This window comes from Heliangelus exortis, chromosome 2 (genome assembly GCF_036169615.1).
Source record: "Heliangelus exortis chromosome 2, bHelExo1.hap1, whole genome shotgun sequence".
NCBI classification, from domain to species: Eukaryota; Metazoa; Chordata; class Aves; order Apodiformes; family Trochilidae; genus Heliangelus; species Heliangelus exortis.
The window spans coordinates 77,157,039-77,179,356 of record NC_092423.1 but is presented as its reverse complement, the minus strand read 5'-3'; the positions used below and the strand labels follow the sequence as shown (position 1 = coordinate 77,179,356).

Here is a 22,318-nt window from a genome sequence, read left to right as displayed (position 1 = left end):
ATTTTGTTGCCTGAAGCAGGGTGAACTCATGGGTTTCCAGTTCAATTACTGTGATTTTTCTGCCAGATTTATTGTTGATGAAGTGGTGCAAGTGTACCTATTATGCAGATGGGATGTTGTCTCCGTAACAAGGGTTTTAATAAGGTTTCCATGTGAATTTTGTCTGCAAAACTGACATTAATGCTATTGTATTTTTATATTTTATATTTTTTAATATATAGCTTGTAGTCATGTGAAAAGTATTAGACTGGAGCACTGCTTGAATTGTCCCATGTGGTTCATCTCTCAATTTGCTGTAATGGAGACTAGCAAGTGTCTTCTGGCCTAGGTTTTTAACCAAATACTTGGAAGGAATCTTTTCACTACCAGATAGCAAAACTTTGGGCTTAGCACATTCTTATCAGGTATACCCATGTTTCTTGTGATCACAGAAACACATCCCATGTTGCTTCTCCCTTAATTACTGTACCCATTCTCCTTTGTGGCATTGAAGTTCTGTAGATCAAGCCTCAGGACAAGAAAGAAGCAGAAGGGTCAAAAGACAAACAGAGGTTTAAAGAAAACCTGTAAAGAATTTCCTTGTCAACTTGATGTGTAATAGCTGCACAAAAGGCAAAACCAGATTAGAAGATTACAGTGTAGGAAAACCTCAGGAGATCTGGAGAAGATGATGCTTACTGAAAAAAGAAGGGACAACAGTATGTGGAAAAAAACCAACATGGAAATTAAAATGTAACCACTTTATCCAAGGCAGGGACATGTTGAGTAGGTAGAGGCAGAAAAAAAAGGTTAAAGAATATTTGTGTCATCCAGGACTCCACTTGCATGATTGCCAGACAAACTTATTTTTATCACCTAAAATACACAGCTACTGGATTCCTTATTGCTGCAATCACTCCCACGTACTTGCTTTGTAGAATGAATGCTTCACTCAACTTAACATGCAGCATCTGCCTGGGACAGAATCCCTACCAAGCTACAAAATGCATTGGTTTTACTGTGCTCATTAAGCCTTTTCAGTGCAATACTGTCTGTTGCTCTGATCATGTTTTTTGATATATACCTATGTGTTCAGATCTGTGCAGATTACTTGTCCTAAGTACAAACTTGTACCCTCAAGAGTACATTGAGCTCCTATGTGTTCTCCCATGCAGGTCTTTTAGCTTGGTGCAAACACAGGCCAGTGCTTGAGCTCTTAAAATCCCAAAATACTACACAGGAAGAGTGTCCTGGCACTCCATATAGTGCCATATGGATATGAGAGCGTAGCTAGGACAGCAGGTTGAAGCAGATTTGTCTTGTGATCGTGTTTAGTTAGAGCACAAAATCAGTCCAAAAAAGTGATCTTAAGCAGTTATTTGTAGAACTATATACTTGACAATTCCAAACATCCAAAATGCTGTTTCATTTCCACAGTTTTCTGGTACTCTACTGATGCTTCTCCAGCTTGCTGAAAGCTGGGAGGGAAAAGACAGGGTGTGTGGCCCACCCAGGCAGCAAGGGGATGAGAACATGCCAGCAAGCACTGGAAGGCAGCAGCCCTGGAAAAAGGGCAGAATTGCCATTTCCTAGTGTCTGTTTTCCCCTTGAGTCAGAGAGCAGAAGGAAGGGGAAAGTGCTGCTGGCAGCTTTCCTCCTGTGAATTCCACCAGCTTCTGCATTTGTACCCTGACCTACAACAAGCAGGAGGGCAAATCGGTGTGTTCAGAATAGGAGATTCAGTGCTAGTTGTCTCTGCTGTGTATGATGAGATGCCAACTCAAGAGCAGCTTTGAACTGGTCTTGTTTAAGCATTCTCCTTCATAATAAATTCTATGGAAAAGGCTAAATGTATTTTAACCCAAGGTGTGTTTCGTTGCACTATACCTGGAAGAATTATTTAGGAAAGTAGAGAGGGAGCTTAGAACTGCCTTCATAAGACAAAATAACAGGATTTTTAAAAAAGTCATCTGCCTCCTGTGTTTTTACAAACAAATCCTCTCCTCCCAGCATATTTTCTGTCTAGTCAGTTGGACCCATCTGGTTCCCTTTTAAGTTTCCCATTTTTTATTTGCTACTGAGGCTTACGTGGGCTTTCTCCCTTGAGTTTTAATGCCCCCCACGTGTCTTGTCTGAGGAACTCCCAGCTCCTTTCTTGTCCATTTCGCTTGCCCTGTACTGTGATCTGGAAGCGTGTTCCTTGCAGCAAAAGAAGAGGTTGTTCCAAGGCCAGGACCATCTTATCCCCTGCAAAGCTCCAGTGGTTTTTCCCAAGAGGAACAGAGTGTGCACCCACCTATACCTCTGCTGTTGTGTCCCACATCTACACTTCAGAGTTATTAGTTATAAGTTAGGGTTATTAGAGCTACTTAGTAAGTGTTAAGAACTAACTGTGGTTTGGGAGTTAACATAATTATTAGCAGTGGTTAAAGGTCTCAAAACAATTTGTAGGAAATGTTAGAGAAAGTATCCTTAATTTCATTATTTTAAAATCAAGTGTGCCTGAAGGAAGAATTCACCCTAGAATGCCTAGGAAACTGCTTGAAATAATGTCATGGATATTATTTTATCTTCTCCAAATGTACAGAGATTAGATGAGATTCTGAAGGCCTGGAACTCAACATTTGCTTCTCAAAAGTGGGAAAGAATTAGCTAAGGGAGGATTATAAATCAGATAGTTTAACATAATTTCCAGAAAAAATATTGAAACAAGTAGATTATAAAACCTGGACAGTGGTGAGGACAGGAGCAAAGGCTACCACAGATTAATTAAGTGTAGCTTCCACTTGATAAATCCTCTATCTTCCTGGCAACAGGTCTTCTGGGTAAAGGCGAAAAATTAGATCACACAGATCTATCTGCTATTGAAACTTTTAAAATAGCTTTGTTCAGTCTGTCTGGCCATAGCTTACTATGAGAGTATCAAATGAGACTCCATTATCATGAATGAATATCATGATACATTATCATGAGGAAGCCATCCTCAGTAACAAAAAGTTAAGAGACTCACTGGACTGGAAAACAGGTTTCAAAGATTTTAAAATCTGTAGAGGTCTGTTTCTGTTCAGATACCAGTTCATGTTTTCAGTCAGAAAATATATGTGTTATGAGTAGAAATTGTGCTTTTAAATTATAAGATAAAGGCAAAAGAAGCTGGAAAATGGATTTGAGTTCATCAGAAAGCATTGAATTACAGTTCAGTATTAATCTTGATGTAGGATAGAATTGCATTGCATGAAGGATATGAATTTTATTAGTGATAAATACAGACCGTGATGTACTGTCAGGAGTAATCAGCTGAAAAAATACAGCACAGGGGTAATTACTGACTGGGCAGCAGTTCCATGAAAAGTTTGTACAGGTGACAGTGAACAATCTGAATTATGCTGAGCTTTACTTTGGTTTTGATCAAAATGATGGTTATCAACTGAAGAGAGCTTATAAAAGCATAGTGAGAAAAATAAGGTGGCTAACTTCACATGGAAGAGTTTGAAGAAACTGGGGTCAACAAGAGGAGCCTAGAGCAGGGAATTGGGTAATGCTCTTCAGGGAGAGAGGAGAGTGAAAAATAAAGCTATGTGAGGAAAATGTATTTTTTGTTTTTCATGGGCAGGAAAACCAAACTGAACTGAAAGCAAGAGAGATACAAGTGTTAGACATTAGAAAGTAAGCCTAAGGTAATAAAAATGTCTGTTTGGATTGTGGGATGTCCATTATATTAGTCCTGAGTAATGAACAAGGCACAGATCTGTTGGGAGGTGCCTTCAGGTGGCACATTCCTTCTATTGATAGGCATACACTAGGAGTCATCTCACCACCTGAGGTTTCTTCTGGTTTTGGTAGACACGTCAAAGCAGGCACAACAAAAAAGTCTAAGCAATAAGAAGTCACTCATTGGGCATGTTTTCTCAATGTTGTTCATATTTATTTACTTACTTTTTACTAAGCTGTATGTCCTCAGTTTATATTACTGATGCCGGCTCCTACGCAGATATTGCTTGTAATTTGTTCCTGTTTTCCAGGTGGCAGAAACAGCATTCAGAAACACAGTCTTGTTCAGAACATAAACTAAAACCACAAGCGTGAAATAGTTGACTGAAAGATAGGAGTTGTCACCTAAGTGAAATCATAGTGAAAGTTATTGACTGTGCTTATCAAATATGTAATTCACTGTAAATATATAATTAGTAAATTACTCAGTAAACAACTCCAGTACTGCGTGTGGCCCTAAATGTTTTTGTCCTTAGCAATGATGCTTTACTTGCTGCTTGGCAGTAGAATTGCATATTTCATGGTCTTCTCTTTTGCTACAGGTTTTGGGCTGGATCCGAAATGGGGAGTCCATGTTAAATGCTGGGCTTATCACTGCTAGCTCTTTGCAGGAGGCAGAGCAGTTACAGAGGGAACACGAGCAGTTTCAACATGCAATAGAGGTAAAAGCCCCATTTCAGTGGCCATAACCAAGAAGCCCTGTGTTACAGTTCATGAGTCTCTGTAAATAGCACTGCAGAAGGGAGATGTGTCTCTTTCACACTACAATATTTTAGTGTAGGAAATGCTGTTAAAATCATTTTATGCCAAAGAGGACTGAGAGGGTGGATTTTTCTTCATTTTGAGGCTGCAGTTCCAGATGAATACATCTTCTTAGTGCCTTTTTGCATCTTTGTAAAGTGATAGCTGTTTTTGAATTGAAGAGTAATAAAAACATTACAATAAATGGAACAAATTTGTTCACAGGACTTTTACTGAAAATCATGTTTACCTTTGTTAGAATACAGCAATATAATGCTAATTGTTACATTTAAGAAAAAATGGAACAACAAGCATCAGTTCTGTTATGTTCTTCTATGGTCCTTCATTTTTTGTTTGACAGTAGATTTCACTGAAATTTGTGTGGAGGCCCATCTTCTGCCAAGATTTCAAACTGACTTACTAGATTGTTCGTATGTTTGAAAAAATAAGCAGACATCTTAAAATAGACTAGGATGCAATATTACTAAATCGCATGTGTGACTGAGGGTCTTAAAGGTGGTATTGGATATATATTGCACACATCTTTTTAATGACTTTGCTAATGTAGAAAGATTAGCTGAAGTTATGATTGTTTTGGGAAAAAAATTTCAGAAGTAGTTGTACAGTAACTTCTTTCATGTGTGTCTGCTATTCAGTGAAGTCTTGTGTGTGTTTCTTCCTCTCACTAAAAATATTTTCTGACAGTTTGAGCTATATATCTGCTCATTTTGAGAGCTTTGGTAACTCATTAAGCATAAAAATAATATGTCTAGGTGTTTGTCAACTTAAGGAAAGATGATGAGCAAGCTTAAATATTGAGTTTTCTGGATCATTCAGTGCTTGGATATAATAATATTTATTATAGCTAAAGGTTCCAGATTTTAGGCAAGTCTATGTTTACACAGAGAACCATGGTTAACAATTTGATTACAATGAATAGAGTTCTCTTTTGTATTGTCCTGCATGCCTTCACCTTCATTTGCTCACTACCAATGTACAAAAGGCTGCTGTAAGGCTGTGAGGAGAGTAATAGCAATCAAGGCAAAATAAAATAAAATAAAACCTTTCCATCTTTTTTTTTGCTTCACCCTGAAGGATGAGGAAACAAAGAAAATCAGCCTGAGAAACATAATTACAAAAGTGTACTGCAGCATGGATATGCTGCTTGTGACCTAATGCTGTGCAGTGGCTATAGCTTGCAAACTACTAGACATTATTGATTTGATGATAAAACTACAGGATTTATTTCCTTTGTATTTGCATAAGTGAAGTCATGCATTGACTATTATTAGACAGTTATTTTTAGCTAATGGATGCTTGTGCATGTGTGTAGAAATGTCATTGACAGAGTGGGAATGTGAGCCTTTGAGGTTTTCAGGAAAATGAACTGAAGTGCTCCACTGTACTCCTGAATTTTCTCCTCTTGTCAGAAAACCCATCAAAGTGCCCTGCAGGTTCAACAGAAGGCAGAGGCAATGCTGCAGGCTAATCACTATGACATGGATATGATCCGGGAGTGTGCAGAAAAGGTTGCTTCCCATTGGCAACAACTGATGCTGAAGATGGAAGACCGTCTCAAGCTTGTGAATGCCTCTGTTGCCTTCTATAAAACTTCTGAACAGGTACAGAAATGCTACATGATCTGTGTCTGCCTTGGTTAATTCTTCAATATGGCACAGGCAGATAATGATGAGCCACTGGTTTGGCCAAGAAGGCCAACAGCATCCTAGCCTATACCAGAAATAGTGGCCATCAGGAGAGAGGAAGTGATTGTGCTCCTGTACTTGGCACTGGTGAGACCGCACCGTGAGTACTGTGTTCAGTTCTGGGACCCCCACTACAAAAAGGACATTGAGGTGCTGGAGTGTGTCCAGAAGAGGGCAACAAAGCTGGTGAAGGGTCTAAATCATGAGTCATATGATCAATCCAGTCAAGTCACCGTCCCTAGAAGTATTTAAGAGACGTGTAGATGTGGTGCTTAGGGACATAGTTTAGGGGTGGACTTGGTAGTGATAGCTTAGCATTGGTTGGGCTTGATAATCTTAAATGTCTTTTCCCACCAAAAGAATTCTATGATTCTATGTTTCCACGAAACATCATTACCTTAAGATATTGGTTATACTTAACTAATTTGATAACAACTGCAGTTATATAAAAAATGCAAAAAACAAACCCTCTTACTAGCTGCCTTAGAAAGGGGAACCATGTGTTGCAGTCATTCAGTGTATGCAGTGGTCTTATAAGGCAAAGGCTTTTTACCAAGGTCTGTAGTGACAGGACAAGGGGCAACATTTTTAAACTTGAAAGATGGCAGTTTAGATCACTAATAAGGAAGACATTTTTTATGATGAGAGTGGTGAGACTCTGGAACAGGTTTCCCAAAGAAGTTGTGTTTGCCCCAGGATGCCCCTGGAAATACTCAAATCAGATTGGACAGGGCTTTGAGCAACCTGTTCCAGTGAAAAATATTCCTGGTTGTGGCAGGGAGGTTGGGTTATAGATGATATTTAGAGGTCCCTTTCAACTGAAGCTGTGATAAATAGACAAGTTGTACTAGGAGAATATGAGATAATTGTTCTGTCTACATTTGTTTCAGTTGGAAAAGTTCAAAGATGATACACTACCAGACTGTGGTGGTTGTGCGTGAAGACTCAAATCTTCATTGGCCTCTTTTGTCACTGTACCTTTTAATATTCCTCAGATTCTTTTGAGAATTCTTGTAAAACATTTTCAAGATTGAAACACACAGTACCAGTGCTGAGTTGGATTTATGCTTGTTTCAAGAAGTTTTGCTTAGACCATAAACAAATTGCATCAAGGTTTTAATGGAAATATTTTAGATGGTTAATTCTGGGGGTTTGTGTGGGAGTCAGGATGAAATAAATCAGTTTCATCCTATTTGTCCACAGAAGTGTTAGGGGGGAAAGTTGGTAGGGTTGCGTCCTCTGTGGTCATATCTGAAGCCCATACTGAACTATGTAGTCACGGAGGCAGACAAGGGGGAGCAACTTTAGGGGTAGCCTTCTGAGAAGTTCCACATAAGCAGGCCAGTGCTTGCAAACCTGCAGCCAAAATTTGTTGCCTTCTCAAGTCACAGTCAAAAAATGTCAGAAGCTGCGGTAAGGGATAGATTTGGTTTCCATTTGTTTGGCTTTAATTTGGAATTTTTTGTCTTACTGAATTATATTTGAGTTGGATTCCTTCCTGGTAGGTGTGCAGTGTGCTGGAAAGCCTGGAACAAGAATATAAGCGAGAAGAAGACTGGTGTGGGGGAGCAGACAAACTGGGTCCTAACTCTGAAACAGATCACGTTACTCCCATGATAAGCAAACACTTGGAACAGAAGGAGGCATTCCTAAAGGTAAGGGATGCCATTTTTGTGGTCTTCTGTGTAAAGGAAAGCGTGCGGTCAAGTGCTTACTCTTACAGTGCTGAAATGTACGTGGAGAGTGACAGTGCCCATTCAAAAGCTGGAGGTGTGTCCCAAACTGCACTGATTTGGGACAGGGCACATTAAATGCTTCTGGCAGTGGTTAGAAGAATACTGCCAAGTGCCAAAACTTGAGCCAGTTTTGTAAATATTTCCTGTTGAACTTCAATAGATGTCAGGTCTCCCACTGTGACTGAAAAGGATCTGGGAATCACTGCTTTGAGCAGCTGTCATTCTAAAGAATGCTGCTTTGGGAGGGAAGTGCAAGTCACATAGAGCCATTGCTGCCTGAGCAACTCTCAGATGTACTTGGACTGCAGTAGAGTACAGAAGAAGGAAATAACTGGACAAACATCTGGGAGTAGTCAGATTTATGTAATAGCCTGCAGATGAATGAAAAGTTTAAATTCCAACTGATGTCCAAGTGAAGAAGGATATTGATTATACCAAATAAATGTGTAACTGATACTTGCAAAGCAAGGTAATTAACCCCGTAACCAAAGGCTTTGTCCAGCATCACCTTGAAAGATGCTAGAGTATAAAACTTTTTAATAAAAACCCTTTTGTTCATGTAAGAGAACATTCAAAACCATATTAGCACAGCTCTAAATGTACTGTCAAATAGATCTCTCTGGAGCTGGCGTACGAGTTTCCAGTTCATGTGTTAAAAACTGAGAAATTACTTAATGTCTCTGTTACTAGATCTAACCATGCTACCTTTAACCTTTTAAAGTAGCATTTCATGTTCATATAGTAGCATTTTATATTAAAAACAAGGCAGCCTGCCCATAGGTAGTACCTGGTGTATGTAAATTGAAGGCCGCTGGGCTGAGTGTTGGCAGTACAGAAGTGGGGACTGAAAGATCTCAATGCCTACTCTTAATATTTTAAGGGCATTTCTTAATATTTTCTCACTTTTTGTTTCACTTGAATGGAGCATTTGCTTTTCATTGAAAGTAGTGGTGGATGTTTTGGAATACCCACGTGATTACATAAGCATGTGCACTCTGTTTATGCTTCAAGTGTCCCAGGGCACATACACAAAACAAAGTTCATTGTGAGCTCTGAGTCATGTTGAAAGCTCTAGAGCACATAATTTTTTTTCAAGTTCTTCAGATAAAAAGTAATTAGCATTTTGTTTGGGTTTTTTCCTACTGGATAAGAAAGGATTTCAGGTTATTTGTAGAAGGATTTCACAAGCAACCCTTTTAAAAGTTTGAGAAGGTGGGATGTGCACAAGAGGGGGATGAGGAAGGTCCTTCATCTCTTACTGTATGTATATGCATACATCTTCAAAGAAAATAATATTACTGACTCTCTAGGCTTGCACATTGGCTCGAAGGAATGCTGATGTTTTCCTGAAATACCTGCACAGGAACAGTGTAAACATGCCAGGGATGGTGACACACATCAAAGCACCTGAACAACAAGTCAAAAGTAAGAGGTTTCTTGTTCCTTTTTTTTCTCCAAAGAACATGATTGTCATGTGTTTTGTTGTTGTGGTGTATGTGATGATGGGGGAGTGAAGTCTGCCCAAGTGGAAAAGGGTTCTGTTAGGCTTAATAGGAGGTAATTAAAATTGCTCACACACTCTGAAGGAACTGACAGTCATCAAAATCTCTTCTACCCAAATGAAGTCGCTTTGAATTTATCTCCTAGTTATACTTAATCTTGTTTCAATTTGAGAATGAAATGTGCTGCTTCTGTTCAGAGAATAAAATTGTAAACTTCCATGTGATCGTGTTTGGTTTGGTGCCAAATGGGGGCTGATCACTGTAAGTTTATTCAGTGTCTTAGTGTGGTGCATTCTAGCAGTTCCTTAGGAGTGCCAGAGTGATACAAGATAATCCCTTGAATCGTGCCCTTGGGCCCTACATGTAGTTGAATCAGTATCAAGGAACTTGGCTTTTGCTATGATTAATTCAGTGCAGTGCAGCTTTAAGGTGTAACGTGGTGTGGAGAATGGAGAAGAGAGAGGGAAATCTGTAGGGAAATCTTTCAGAGACAAAAGGACATAAGTTTATAGGGTGTGCATTAACTGATGGGTAAGGTGGGCAGAACAGCGATCAAAGTGACAATCAGCGATAATTACTAATAGTTTATTTGGCATTTCTATTCTGCTTGTTGCATTTTGAAGCTGTGACCAAACACTTCATGCTTCAGACTCAAAATCAGAGAGGTCATAATTAATTGTTGTTTGCAGCTACCCAAAAGGGAGTCATGCAGAGGATGGTGCCAAACTCAGAGGAATGTGGCAATAGGACCAAAGGAAGAAGTTCTCAATGGAAAATTCTCAGTGGGCATAAGGAGAAAGTGTTGCAACAAGAGTGAGAAAAAACTGAGTAGAGTAGGTAGCAGAATCTCTGTCCTTGGAAATCTTTTAAACTCATTTGAACAAACCCATTAAGAACTTGGAAGTTAGTCCTGCTTTGAGAAGGAGATTGGAACAAATGGCCTCCAGAGGTCACTTCTATTCTACATTATTTGACGACTACCAGAAAAGGATGTGCTTACTGCTTTACTTTATTACAAGCAGAAAGTAGTTCACATTAAACCTACATGTGTCTCACAGTACTCAAATAGGGAAATCTCAGAGTGTGGAATTTTTTGTGCTGGAGAGATAATAGCAAGTTGGCCATACTTTTCATTCTAAGGAAATATTACTGGATTGTGTCAGTCGAAGCTGTGAGCACGAAGAGGTCAGACAAAGGATTGTTTTTCCACTGTCCTCAAAGCATCAACACCTACAGAACTGTACAAGACAAAATCTGAACACAGATGCTGGCAGTATCAATAACTGGAGAAGTGTTGCTGACATTTGTCACTTAGCTGTTCTCTTAGTAGCAGACAAAGAAAACAAAGGAGAAGCAAGCAGGAAGTTGTACTTACCACACTTATTGAATATAAGAAAAAATGTTAGGGCTTTTAGTCAGACTTTTTAAAAAAATATCACGTTTGAAAGCTGTTTGTATAGTAAGTCACTCTGGGAAAGATAAATGTGTTCAGATAAGGAAAAAGTAGAAAAATCTTTGCCTTTTAGGAATAATTATATGTTAGAACCGAAGTGCTGTGTATGTTCTGTGTATATTTGAAGTCCTGAAGGAATGATACATGTTGAAATAGCAACAAAAAAAGCAACAAAAATCCCCAGGAAGAAAGGTTGTGATCGAATGCTTTTTCCCCATAAGCCATGTAATACATAATTCTAAAAATTAAACATGAGTGAAAATTAAACTAGTGAGAACTGCCTCCTTCTACATCTTAATAGCATGATGGTAGCTGATTTTTTTCATGCTAATGCTCCTGTTTAAATATACATGTAAGGAGAAAAATCTCTTTTATAAATCAAGGAGGAAAAAAAAAAAAAAAAAAAAAGGTTTGCTTACTTCATTTTGGTAAAATGGAGATTACAGGTGTTGGAAGGGAGTTTAAACATCATCTGGTTCCAAAACCCCTACTGTGGGCAGGAAGACCTCATGCTAAACCGGGCCTTGAACACTTCCAGAGAGGGGGCAGCCACCTCTCAAGCCTGTCAGGATTCCTCTGAAAGGCATTTCTTCAGCACACTGACTACACCACACATCTTGGTGCTGTCAGCAAACTTGCTGAGGATCACGTGATTCCACTGCCCATGTGGTCAACAAAGTTGTTAAACAGTGCCAGTACCAACCCCTGAAGAATGTCACTCATCACTCACTACTTGAATATTGAGTGGTTGACCACAACTCTGAGTGCAACCACCCAGCCAATTCCTTATCCACAGTGTTTCATCCATCAAGTCCATGTCTTTCCAATTTAGAGCCAAAGATGTCGTGCAGAACACTATCAAATGCTTTGCACAATTCCAGACATATGATAGAATTTCTCTTATCCAGCAATTCTGTAGCCTCGTCATGAAGGCCACCAAATTTGTTAGGTATGATTTCCTCTTAGTGAAGCTGTATTGGCTGTCACCAATCATTTCTTATTTTCCATATGCTTTAACATAGTATCCAGGAGATTCTTCTCTATGCTTCTGCCAGAGACTGAGTGGTCTGCAGTTCACTAGGTCTTCGTTTTTAACTTTTTTAAAAAATGAGACTGATGTTTCCAGTCAGTGGGAACTTCACCATACTGCCAAGAATTCTGAAATATGATGATAGTGGCCTAGCAGCTTCATCCACCAGTTCCCTTAGATTTCACAGATGTGTCTCATCAGGTCTCATGGACTTGTGTGCCTTCAGGTTCCTTAGATGATCTTGAGCCTTCCCCTGCCATGGGCAGTTCTTGATTCTCATAGCCCCTGCCTTTGCTTTCTGTGGCTTGGGTAATATGGGTTATGCACTTGCCTGTGAACACTGAGGCAAAAAAGTCATTGAATACTTCAGACTTCTCCATATCCTGGGTAACCAGGGTCTCCCATTTCCTTCTGGAGGAGTCTTCCCTAGTCTTTTATCACCAACTTACCTATAGAAGCTTTTGTTTTTGCCTTTGACATCCCTGGCCAGATTAAATTCTATCTGGGCTTTAACTTTCCTAACCAGGTCCCTGACTGCTCGGACAGTTTCTCTGTATTCCTCCCAGGCTACTTGTCCTTGCTTCCACCATCTGTAGGTTTCCTTTTCATGTGTTTGAGTGTGTCCAGAAGTTCATCCTTGTTTATCCACGCAGGCCTTCTGGTGGTTTTGCCTGGCTTCCTCTTTGCTGGGATGTATCACTCATGAGCGTGGAGGAGGTAATCACTGAGTATTAACCAACTTGCTTGGGCTCCTCTTCCCTCCAGGGCTTTATCCCATGGTACTCTACCAAGCAGATCCCTGAAGAGCAAAGTCTGCTCTCCTGAAGTTCCAGGTAGTGAGTTTGCCTCCTCACTGCCCTAAGGATCTTAAACTCCACTGTTTCATGGTCACTGCTGCCAAAGTTTGCCTTGAGGTTCACATCCCCCCACACACACACATTTTGTGTGAATTTTTTCATTTTGGGTGAAAACAAGGTCCACCATAGCACTTGTCCTCACTGTCACTTGGAGAAAGAAGTTACCATCAAAAATCTAGCAACCTCTTGGATTTTTTTTATATATATAAATATAGGATACTGTGTCAAGATGGATTTTTAGTAAACAGCTGTGGCCAGAAACTGCTGTGGCAGATGGATTCAGTTGGTGACAGTTGCTGCAATCTCAGAAACAAAGCATCTTTACCTTTGCTTCTGCTGCTGATTTCATGTGCTGCTTTGTTTTGCTCTATCTGTGCTGTATAGGCTACAGCTGAACACAGTGAAGGAACTTGTTTAGTGGTGCCCATGGTTTTAGGTAGGTTGATGTAGAGCACAGGGTGCACAGAGACAGCTGAAAGCTGTCAACCAAGGTTGACAGAGCTTGGACAATAAGCTGAAAGTTTAGGAACTGATTCTTGTATCCTAACAAATGTTGGAATCTGAGAAAATTAAACAGGGACTATAGTTCAGAAGGCTTGAGACAGAGCTCAACCTAATATTAAATGTTGATGTTCTATAACTTCCTTTATTTTATATTTCTCTTCCTCCGTAGTCCAAAAATTAATGGCAGTAATACTAACGGTATCCAGCCAAATGTCTCTCACTGGCATACCATCTGTAATGTGTCTTGACAAAAAAAATTCTATTCCAACGAGGTAAATTCACCTTGCTTGCTCTGAAAGTTGTCAGAATTGCTTCTCTTTCATCACTATCAAGATGTCTCTCTTTTTAATTTTTTTTTTTAAATTATGTGCCCAGTTGGGTGTGTTGCACTGTATAATGGTAGTGTACATGCCCTCTGAAATCTGGTGTATCTTCTGAGCAAGTGTTTTGGAGGTGGGGTAAGAAAGAAAAAAGAAAACAACTGAGAAAGCAGATGAGGCTCATAGCAGGTCATCTCATAGCTTGGCTAATGGACAGATCAGTTGAGGCATATTTGAGGATAGCCTGCCCAGCAGGAAGAAAACCTTGGCCACAGTAAATAGATTCCAACCAAAAGTGAGTCCTGGGTGATCTCAGCACTTTGTGGCAAGCAGGAATATGTTGCTTCCAAGCATGAGGATATTGGCAGTAATGCAGGCAGGTTTCATAATCCTTGGGGAGGCTGTGACATGTGGCTCTAATTGGTCCCAGATCACTGATAGAGATGGTTTTCCCTTCAGGCTCCCTTTGTTTACCTTCCCTATTAAGCTGTTTTTTTGGAGTTGTTGGCTTTTGGGATCTAAAGGCATGGTGGACCTGCACCATTGGGGAGGGAAATGCACAGGTATTAAGAAATGTACACCTGAGAGCCTCCATTCATAATTATGCAAATGGCGAGCTCTGGGTATAAGCAGAAAAGCACCTAAAGCATTATTACGAAGAATGAGCCCATTTTTGTGGTCTCTTCTGCTTCTGATAGACCTCCCCTTGGGTTTTTTGCACTTCCATCTGAACCACTTGGCAGAGGCATAGGGTGTCCCCATTTCCTTGTATTTCAGCTTGGCATCTGGGTTTGCAGTAGCTACAAAGTCTGGTAGGGCAGTTGCTCTGAAAGGAGCAGTGGGGAAAGTGAAATTAACAAGAAATTGCTAGGATTTATTTTGGGGGAAAAAATAATAAAATTAAAGCAGAGTTCAGATTAAATCATCTGCATATTTTAAGCAGGATGTCTTTGCCATCCATAAAGAATGTATAAGGTGGGCGTGGGGAATTGCAGTTTAATGTGGGAATTTGAATGTGATTTCTCAGTGGCAGGTTGTTTCTGATACTCAGGAATGGAATAACAAATTGTGGACTTCTCTGTTTGACTACCTGGAAATTCTCTCAAGGCTCGAAGAACACTCAGATTTGAACAAGACAGCTTACTCAGTCATACCACTGTTGGTTTTCATTTTATTTTTTTGAAGGGGAATTACAATCTTAGTAATTTTATGCAGGTTTTTTATTACTTGGGTTTCTGCTTATATTGCATTTTTTCTTGTAGTAACATGTATTTGCCCAAGTGTGTTGAATTATTCATGTATTTTATAGGAGAATAGTGTATTTAGAAAACTTTTTTTTACCCTGATTAACATGAGATGTTAAACATGATTACTTGTACATGCTCATTCTTCCTCAAGAAGCCCCATCAAGAACCACCTTTATGATGGTTAACAGAGTAAGTACAACAGGAAGTACTTCATTCTTATTTTTCTGTAGTCTTTCAAAATTGCTTGACATAACCTATGTTGGAACTGCTTTCCTTTCTTCAGATATCTTGAATGAACTCTTCCAGAGGGAAAATCGTGTGCTGCATTATTGGACCATGCGTAAAAGACGTCTTGATCAATGCCAGCAGTATGTGGTCTTTGAAAGAAGTGCCAAACAGGTGAGGGGTTTATACTTTTTAGTGTGATTCAGATTTGACATACACTGGCTTGTCCCACAATAGCGAATTTGCCATTGACTGTAGTATTTCAAATGGCTGAAAGATAAATTACTAAAATAGAAAGGAAGTGACCCAACTAAATCTGCTGAAGGCAGGGTGTCTTTCCTGCTGCAATTTGAAGGCAATGTTTTGGTTCTGCCAGCTTATTCTGGTACTGGTGAATTTCATTTCTGCAAGCTGGTGTTTCACAAATAGTTACAATCAGTACTGTTTACACATATACCTAACTTGACAGGGAAAGTAACAGCAACATTTTTCTCAGATGTTGGGGAAAAAACATCTAATTACATTGATTGGCACTTCTGAAAACCTGGGAAGTTGGATAACTCATTAAACAATAATAACTGAATGACTTTGGAAAGTTTTTGTGATTCTGTGTGTATTTGGTTTCATTGTTTCTTGCATGATAGATACACCTCTCTGTATTTTGACTGAATTTATCAATCTGGAAAGAAGTATTAAGGAACTACAGTACACACACACAAAAAAAAAATCACCATCAGTAATCAAAACAGAATCCATAAAACTAAGTAAGGTTTTGCAAAACGGAATTAGTAATAGGAATGACTGGCAATGTTTCTGTACTACTACTATTTTTTTTTTTTTTTAACTGCATATAAGACAAAGAAAGGAAGCTATCTGTTCCTGTTCTGCAGAAAAGGACACAACGCCTATAGTGTGAAATATAGTTAGACCTACTTTAAAAGACTAAATTCTAATTTTTTATTTCCTTCTGATACTGGCTTAAATACAAGTGCTCTGTTTCCATCACTTGAAAGATTTCTCAAGTCTGTCTTTCATGCTTTCACAATGCAAGTAGTGCATTGTGAAAGTCATGCAAGATAAATCTTGGAGTGAACTTAATCATGAAAATGTCTTTAAAAGAGCAACATCCTTTCCTGCCACCCCTCACCCTGCCACTTTTGAATAGCCTTAGCTTGAGCCTCTGCTAAGCACATGACCGACTTGCTTTTGTATAGAGATTACAGACTAACAGTCAAACACTGGAGATAAAGATCTGTCAGCATTTTCATTGTAAACCCCATTTTTCAGCTATCGACAATTCAGTCATTGCAAACCTGTTAGGACTCCACACTAATTAGCCAGAAAATAAAAATGTTGCTGTCTTCATTTAGATTTTCATTTGGAAGGCAGAAGACGACATTCTTTGTGCTTTTAGAACCTGATGGAAATGGTAGATTTTCTCAAACCCCAGAGTAAGGGCTCAACTGGTCATTAAATTGATTTCTCCAGTTCTTGTATGGTGATATGTGTCTCCAACTTAAAATTCTGATCTTTGCATGAAATGAGAACTGGTCTAAACTGTAGGAATCAACATGGAAGATGAACTTTATGTTGTAGATCTAGAGAGCTGCCAGATAGTTAGGAAAAGGCACCACTTGGGCAGGGGGGTGGGAAGTTGTGGTTTTGTTTATCATTTATTACAGTGTTGTGCAGTAAACCTTCCCAGAAAAGATGGCAGTTAAAAAGTGAGAAGTATCAAAAAAAATGTTTTTGTTTTTTCAATAACAGCCATTGCTTGTCCATAAGTCTTCATTTGCAAAGATTGGCATTAAAATGGCAAGGGGTATAGTACAGTTCATTGGTTGAATCATTCCATGTCATGATACTAATCCAAGAGCTGATGGTTTGTTTCCATCAGCAGCACTTGAAAAGTACAGGCTTCACCCTCAAGCCCTTCTCCTCCAGGCTTCCTTCCGTCCTCTCTCCTCACAACCTGTATTCATGCATGGGATTGCCTTAAACCAGGTGCGGAACCTTGCACTTGGCCTTGTTGAACTTCATGGAGTTTGCATGAGCCCACTGCCTGAGCCTGTCAGGGTCCTCTGGATGGCATCTCTTCCCTTCAGCATGTTGACTTCACCACACAGTTTGGTGTTGTCAGCAAACGTGCTGAGAGTTCACTCAATTCTACTGTCCATGTTGCTTACAACTCATCTCGGTACCGAACCCTTGAGGGACACCAGTTATCACATGTCTCCATTTGAACTCTGAGCCACTGATCACGACTCTTTTGTTGTGACCATCCAACCAGTTCTTCATCCAGTGACTGTTCCATCCATCAAGTTTTCATTGTTCCAATTTAGAGACCAGAATGTCTGCAGGAGAGTGTCAAATGCTTTGCACAGGTCCAGGTAGATGACATCTGCTGCTTTGCCTTTGTCCACCAGGGGTGTGACCCCACTATAAAGGGACACAGTTTTAGTCAGGCAGGACTTGCCCTTTAGTGAAGCCATGTTGGCTGTCTCCAATCACCCCTTTTGTTATCTGCATGCCTTAGCAGAGCCTTCAGAAGGATCTGCTCCATATGATCTTGCCAGGCACAGAGCTGAGACTGACTGGCCTGTAGTTCCCTGGGTCTTTTTTTTTTTCCATTTTTGAAAATCAGGGTTATGTTTCCCTTTCTCCAGTCAGAAGGAACTTCACCAAACTACCATGACTTTTCAAATATGATGGACAGTGGCTTTGCAACTTCATCTGCCAGTCCTTTCAGGAGCCATGGGTGAATCCAATCATGTCCCATGGACTTGTTCTCCTTCAGATTCTTTCATACATGCTCTTCATGTACAGTGGGAGGATCTTCCTTTTCCCAGTCCCTGCCTTTGTCTTCCGTAATATGGAGGTGTGACCAGAGCCCTTGCCAGTGATGACTGAGGCAGAATAGTCATTTAGTTCCTTGGCCTTCCCAACATCTCAGTGACTGTTTCCTTCTGGAGTGGGACCACATTTTCCCAGTCTTCCTCTTATCACTGATGTACCTATAGAAACTTCTCTCGTTTCCCTTAACCTCCTTTGCCAGATGTAATTCTCTCTGTGCTTAGTTCTTCTCTTTTACTACCTATATGTACCTTAATTGGTTTAACTGATGTAACTGCTCCTTCTCTGCTGCTATTAATTTTTAGGAGTCCATGTAGCTACAGACCATACTTTGTGAGGTGGAAATACACGTCAACTGAAGCGTTAAGTAATAGTTAAATCTTATGTATTTGAAAGTTAAGCTTACACATTTGACAGCCTACGTACATTTTTACAAGTTGGAAAATGCATATTTCTGAGTACAGCTATCATGTGTTGCACAAAAAAAGTTATTTGTGCTCAGTTCAGGAGTATCCTAACAAAACTGTAGACATGTAGTCAGTCAGAACCTTTTAATTATGGGCTATTCTAGTCCTGTAGTAGTAGAATTCATGAAGTATTCAGATATGCCTGTCAGATGTTTTCCTTAGTCCTTTAAGCATTGCTTCACAGAGTGAATTATTTTAGAGGTACAAACTGTTTATTATTGTAGAGGTGCTAGACAATTGCTTTGAGTGACATTGAGTAAAATTTATTTGTGGCCAGTCTGTGTTTGTGGAATGCTGATTACAGATGGTTTCTATTGGCCAAGGTTTTTTATCTTCTCTTACTTTCCCTTCATTATCACTTTATTTAGGCTCTAGAATGGATTCATGACAACGGAGAGTTTTATTTATCCACACATACTTCCACTGGTTCCAGTATCCAGCACACCCAAGAGCTGTTAAAAGAACATGAAGAATTTCAGATCACAGCAAAGGTAAACTAAATACATAAAATTATGTAAGATTAAAAAAAAAATAAATAAAAAATGCAAACAACCCTAACTTACCTCTCACCCCCTACCTCCCTACCTCACCCAAAAAAAAAATCCTGAGGGATGTGTCCATCAAGATTTGTGTACTTGTAGTGGCCTTCTCTCTGTATTTGTACTGGGAACAGAATAAACCAAACAATAATAAGATAATCACTTTTACTGGAGCTCTGTCAACCCTGTGTGCTGCTGAGTGTTATTACATAACTGTAGGGAGATAGCTTAAAAGTGTCAAACCTACAAAAACCTTGCAGGGCCCTGGTTTTCCACTTTTGTATTCTCATGTCTGTGAACTACTGCATGTTCATTTATGATATTGTCATGGTTTAGGCCCATTCATACCAATCAGGCTTCTGCTTGCTCACCCCCCACCCCACTGTGGGACAGGGAGGAGAAAATCTACCCAAAGGGTCATTAATTGAGACAAGGATAAAGAGGTTTGCATTCCCCAATTACTGTAATTGGCAAAAAACCCAGACAGATTCAAATTGGGAAGAAAAAAAAAACTAATTCAATCCACAAGGAGAAAGAGAAAACATGGCCAGATCTTAATGCATCCACCAACCCCACCATCTCTTCTTCCCACTCCCGGAATCCCTTCCCTGCTGCCTCCCCCTCAGGGCACAGGGGAGGGGCAGGGGGGGTTTAGGGTCAGTTCCCCACACGGTGTTTCTGCTGCTCCTTCCTCCTCAAGGGGAGGATTTCTCACAGCCTTCCCCTGCTCCAACGTGGGGTCTCTCTCCTGGGAAAGTCCTTCAGGAACCCCTGGGACATGAGTCCCTCCCACAGGTGCAGTCCCTCAGGCTCGGACTGACCCTCTCTGTGATCCTGCACGGGCTGTCATGTCATGTCTGCCTACCTGTGACACTTTAGGGGCTATAAACCCACATTTTCCCCACTGTGGGTCAGGGGCACAGCTGCCATCTCGCCATGGGCTGCAGGGAAATCTCTGCTCAGGCACCTTTCCTCCTCCTTCTTCAATGAACTTTGTGTCTTTTTGCTGGCATTTGTCTCTCACCTCCTCTCCTTTGCTCTTCAGGTCTCTTTTCATATTTTTTTGTAGTTTTGTTTTTCCTGTCTTGAATATGTCACTCTGAGGCTCATCCAGCTTCCCATGTCTGCTCAGCCTTGGGCAGAAGCAGGACCAGGAGGGGAACCAGGGGAGCTTCCAGCAGCTTCTCACAGGGACCACCTCTGCGGCCTCTCCCCCTGCTTCCAAAACACCACTGCACTAACTCTAGACAGATATAAAATACAACAAGGCATATTATTATTCAGCTCACTTTTCTTAGGTTGCTTATTTTATTGAAGTATTCTGTGATTCTACTGTAACTTTTTGACCCACTGCAGTATTCACAGAATCATCTGGATTGAAAAGGACCTCTGAGATCATCAAGTCCAACCCATGAACGTATTATGTTATTCTGTATCTCTGTAGGCCTGTGCAGTGTTGCAGATGTCCCTCATGAGGCTTGCCGGTTTCCGCTTGTTAAAGACAGACAACTGGTACATATGTTCCATCTAGCCCGAGCTTGTGTAGCCTTGTCTGTCTGTGTTTGTCATCTATTCAAACGGTCACCTGTTTCCACTCCTTGGTTTTTCAATCTTTGCACAGAAATAATAAAGCCCAAGGAAGTAAGCCAGTGTTTATTTGTCTGAAGGACCACCTCAGAGGAGAAGAGACTTGGGGATGGAGTTGGTCACTAGACACATGGAAGGGAGAAAAGAGAACCTAGAAAGAATGGAGATCATTTTTGCTTTTTCAACCTGTGTTTTCTTCCATCTTAGCTTTGCTCCAGCTGTTGTTCAGCTGGATGCCTTCCAGCATGCAGAGAACTGCTGCCCTCCATTTCCTCTGCCAGTCAGCAGATGACGTAGGAGCTCGTTTGGAAAGGATGTTGTTAGTGCCACTCCCTTAGTGGTTTGTTACCTGTTGGGAGGATGTATTAGCCCTTGCTCATTCCATAGTGTAAAAAAATGATTGGATTAGGGTCCATTAGGAAGGAAAAAGTATTAAAAAGAAAAAAGAAAGGACCAACATTGTTGATTTTCCAACTGACATGAAAGAAGTCAAGTTCTTATTGATTGTTTTGCTTAGTTCCCTGTTTCCAGGGCCCCTGACAGTACAGTTTACACTGACATGGTATCAGGGAGAGATAGAGGTATAAATTCATCTATTGTGGATGAGTTATGATTTACACAAAATCTTTCATGCATGCTCTTAGTCAGCTTGTTAATTGGGAAGAGCACTTGGTTACAGATTTGGCTACTTGTTCTGTTTCTTAAAAAAAGCTGTGTGATGATGAAACATAATATAAAATACATCTACGGAATATATTCTTAATCTGTCAGTAAGATTAACAAGTATAATAACAAGTCTTATCTCCACCTCAGAATTTCAGTGATATATAAAGGGGATAGATTTCTGAGACTGTGGGCCAGGTCCAACACTGGTGCTTCAGTGGTAATGAACAAAATATCTGCTTTGGCATCAAAACTCCCTTTTATTGATGCAAGGGGAATATCCATGCTCTGAAAAGCTTGCCTAGCAGAATTTAATCTCTGGGTTAGATGCAGAGCACATTTTTAAAAAGAAAAATGAACATCCTGCTTCTAGTCATGTAATAATAAAACCCAAGGAAACCTATATTCATCTTGTGCTATTTTTATTAATAACAAGCTATGTGTTTAAAGGAGTTCTGTGAAAAGAGAGTGGAGGAAGGTACCTCCTCTGATGACTTCTCCAACTGCACTTAGTAGCAGGTTAAGCAAAATGACCCCCTTCATTACAGGTAGAGCTAGTAACTGTTCGATATTTTCCTGTTTTCATAGCAAACCAAAGAGAGGGTGAAGTTGTTGATACAGCTGGCTGATGGCTTTTGTGAAAAAGGGCATGCTCATGCAACAGAGATTAAAAAATGTGTCACAGCAGTGGATAAGAGGTACAGAGACTTTTCCCTGCGCATGGAGAAATACAGGACCTCTTTAGAGAAAGCTCTGGGTATTTCCTCCGATTCCAATAAATCGGTAAGAGAAATTTGAGTGTGATGGCAGATGGACAAGCTTTACTTACATTTGATTTAGCTATCATTTTTTTCTGTCTCCTTCCCTAATCAATTCTTTCTTTCTTTAATAAAAGAGTAAAAGCTTGCAGCTGGATATAATCCCAGCCAGTGTTCCTGGGTCAGAGGTGAAACTGCGCGATGCTGCTCATGAGCTTAACGAAGAAAAACGAAAGTCTGCCCGCAGGAAAGAGTAAGAAATTTATTCATTTTTAATCAATGAGAATGCATAAATCAGTCCTGATACTGAAAGAAATGCACCTTAGAAATTGGATTAATGGTAAAAATAAACTGATATTTCTCAATAGCTCCTATTGCTT

The 22,318-nt window shown here is 40.0% G+C and overlaps 1 protein-coding gene across 5 annotated transcripts in view; it reads left to right on the top strand.

The window, feature by feature from the left end:
• TRIO (trio Rho guanine nucleotide exchange factor) overlaps positions 1 to 22,318 on the top strand; it is a 246,764-nt gene that overhangs the window by 132,393 nt on the left and 92,053 nt on the right. For all 5 annotated transcript variants that reach the window (XM_071736663.1, XM_071736660.1, XM_071736662.1 and 2 more), the window contains exons 16-23: positions 4,293 to 4,412; positions 5,922 to 6,113; positions 7,703 to 7,852; positions 9,244 to 9,358; positions 15,130 to 15,245; positions 18,760 to 18,882; positions 21,769 to 21,963; positions 22,076 to 22,191. In XM_071736663.1, the coding sequence (XP_071592764.1) occupies positions 4,293 to 4,412; positions 5,922 to 6,113; positions 7,703 to 7,852; positions 9,244 to 9,358; positions 15,130 to 15,245; positions 18,760 to 18,882; positions 21,769 to 21,963; positions 22,076 to 22,191 (1,127 nt within the window). The remainder of the gene's footprint in view (positions 1 to 4,292; positions 4,413 to 5,921; positions 6,114 to 7,702; positions 7,853 to 9,243; positions 9,359 to 15,129; positions 15,246 to 18,759; positions 18,883 to 21,768; positions 21,964 to 22,075; positions 22,192 to 22,318) is intronic.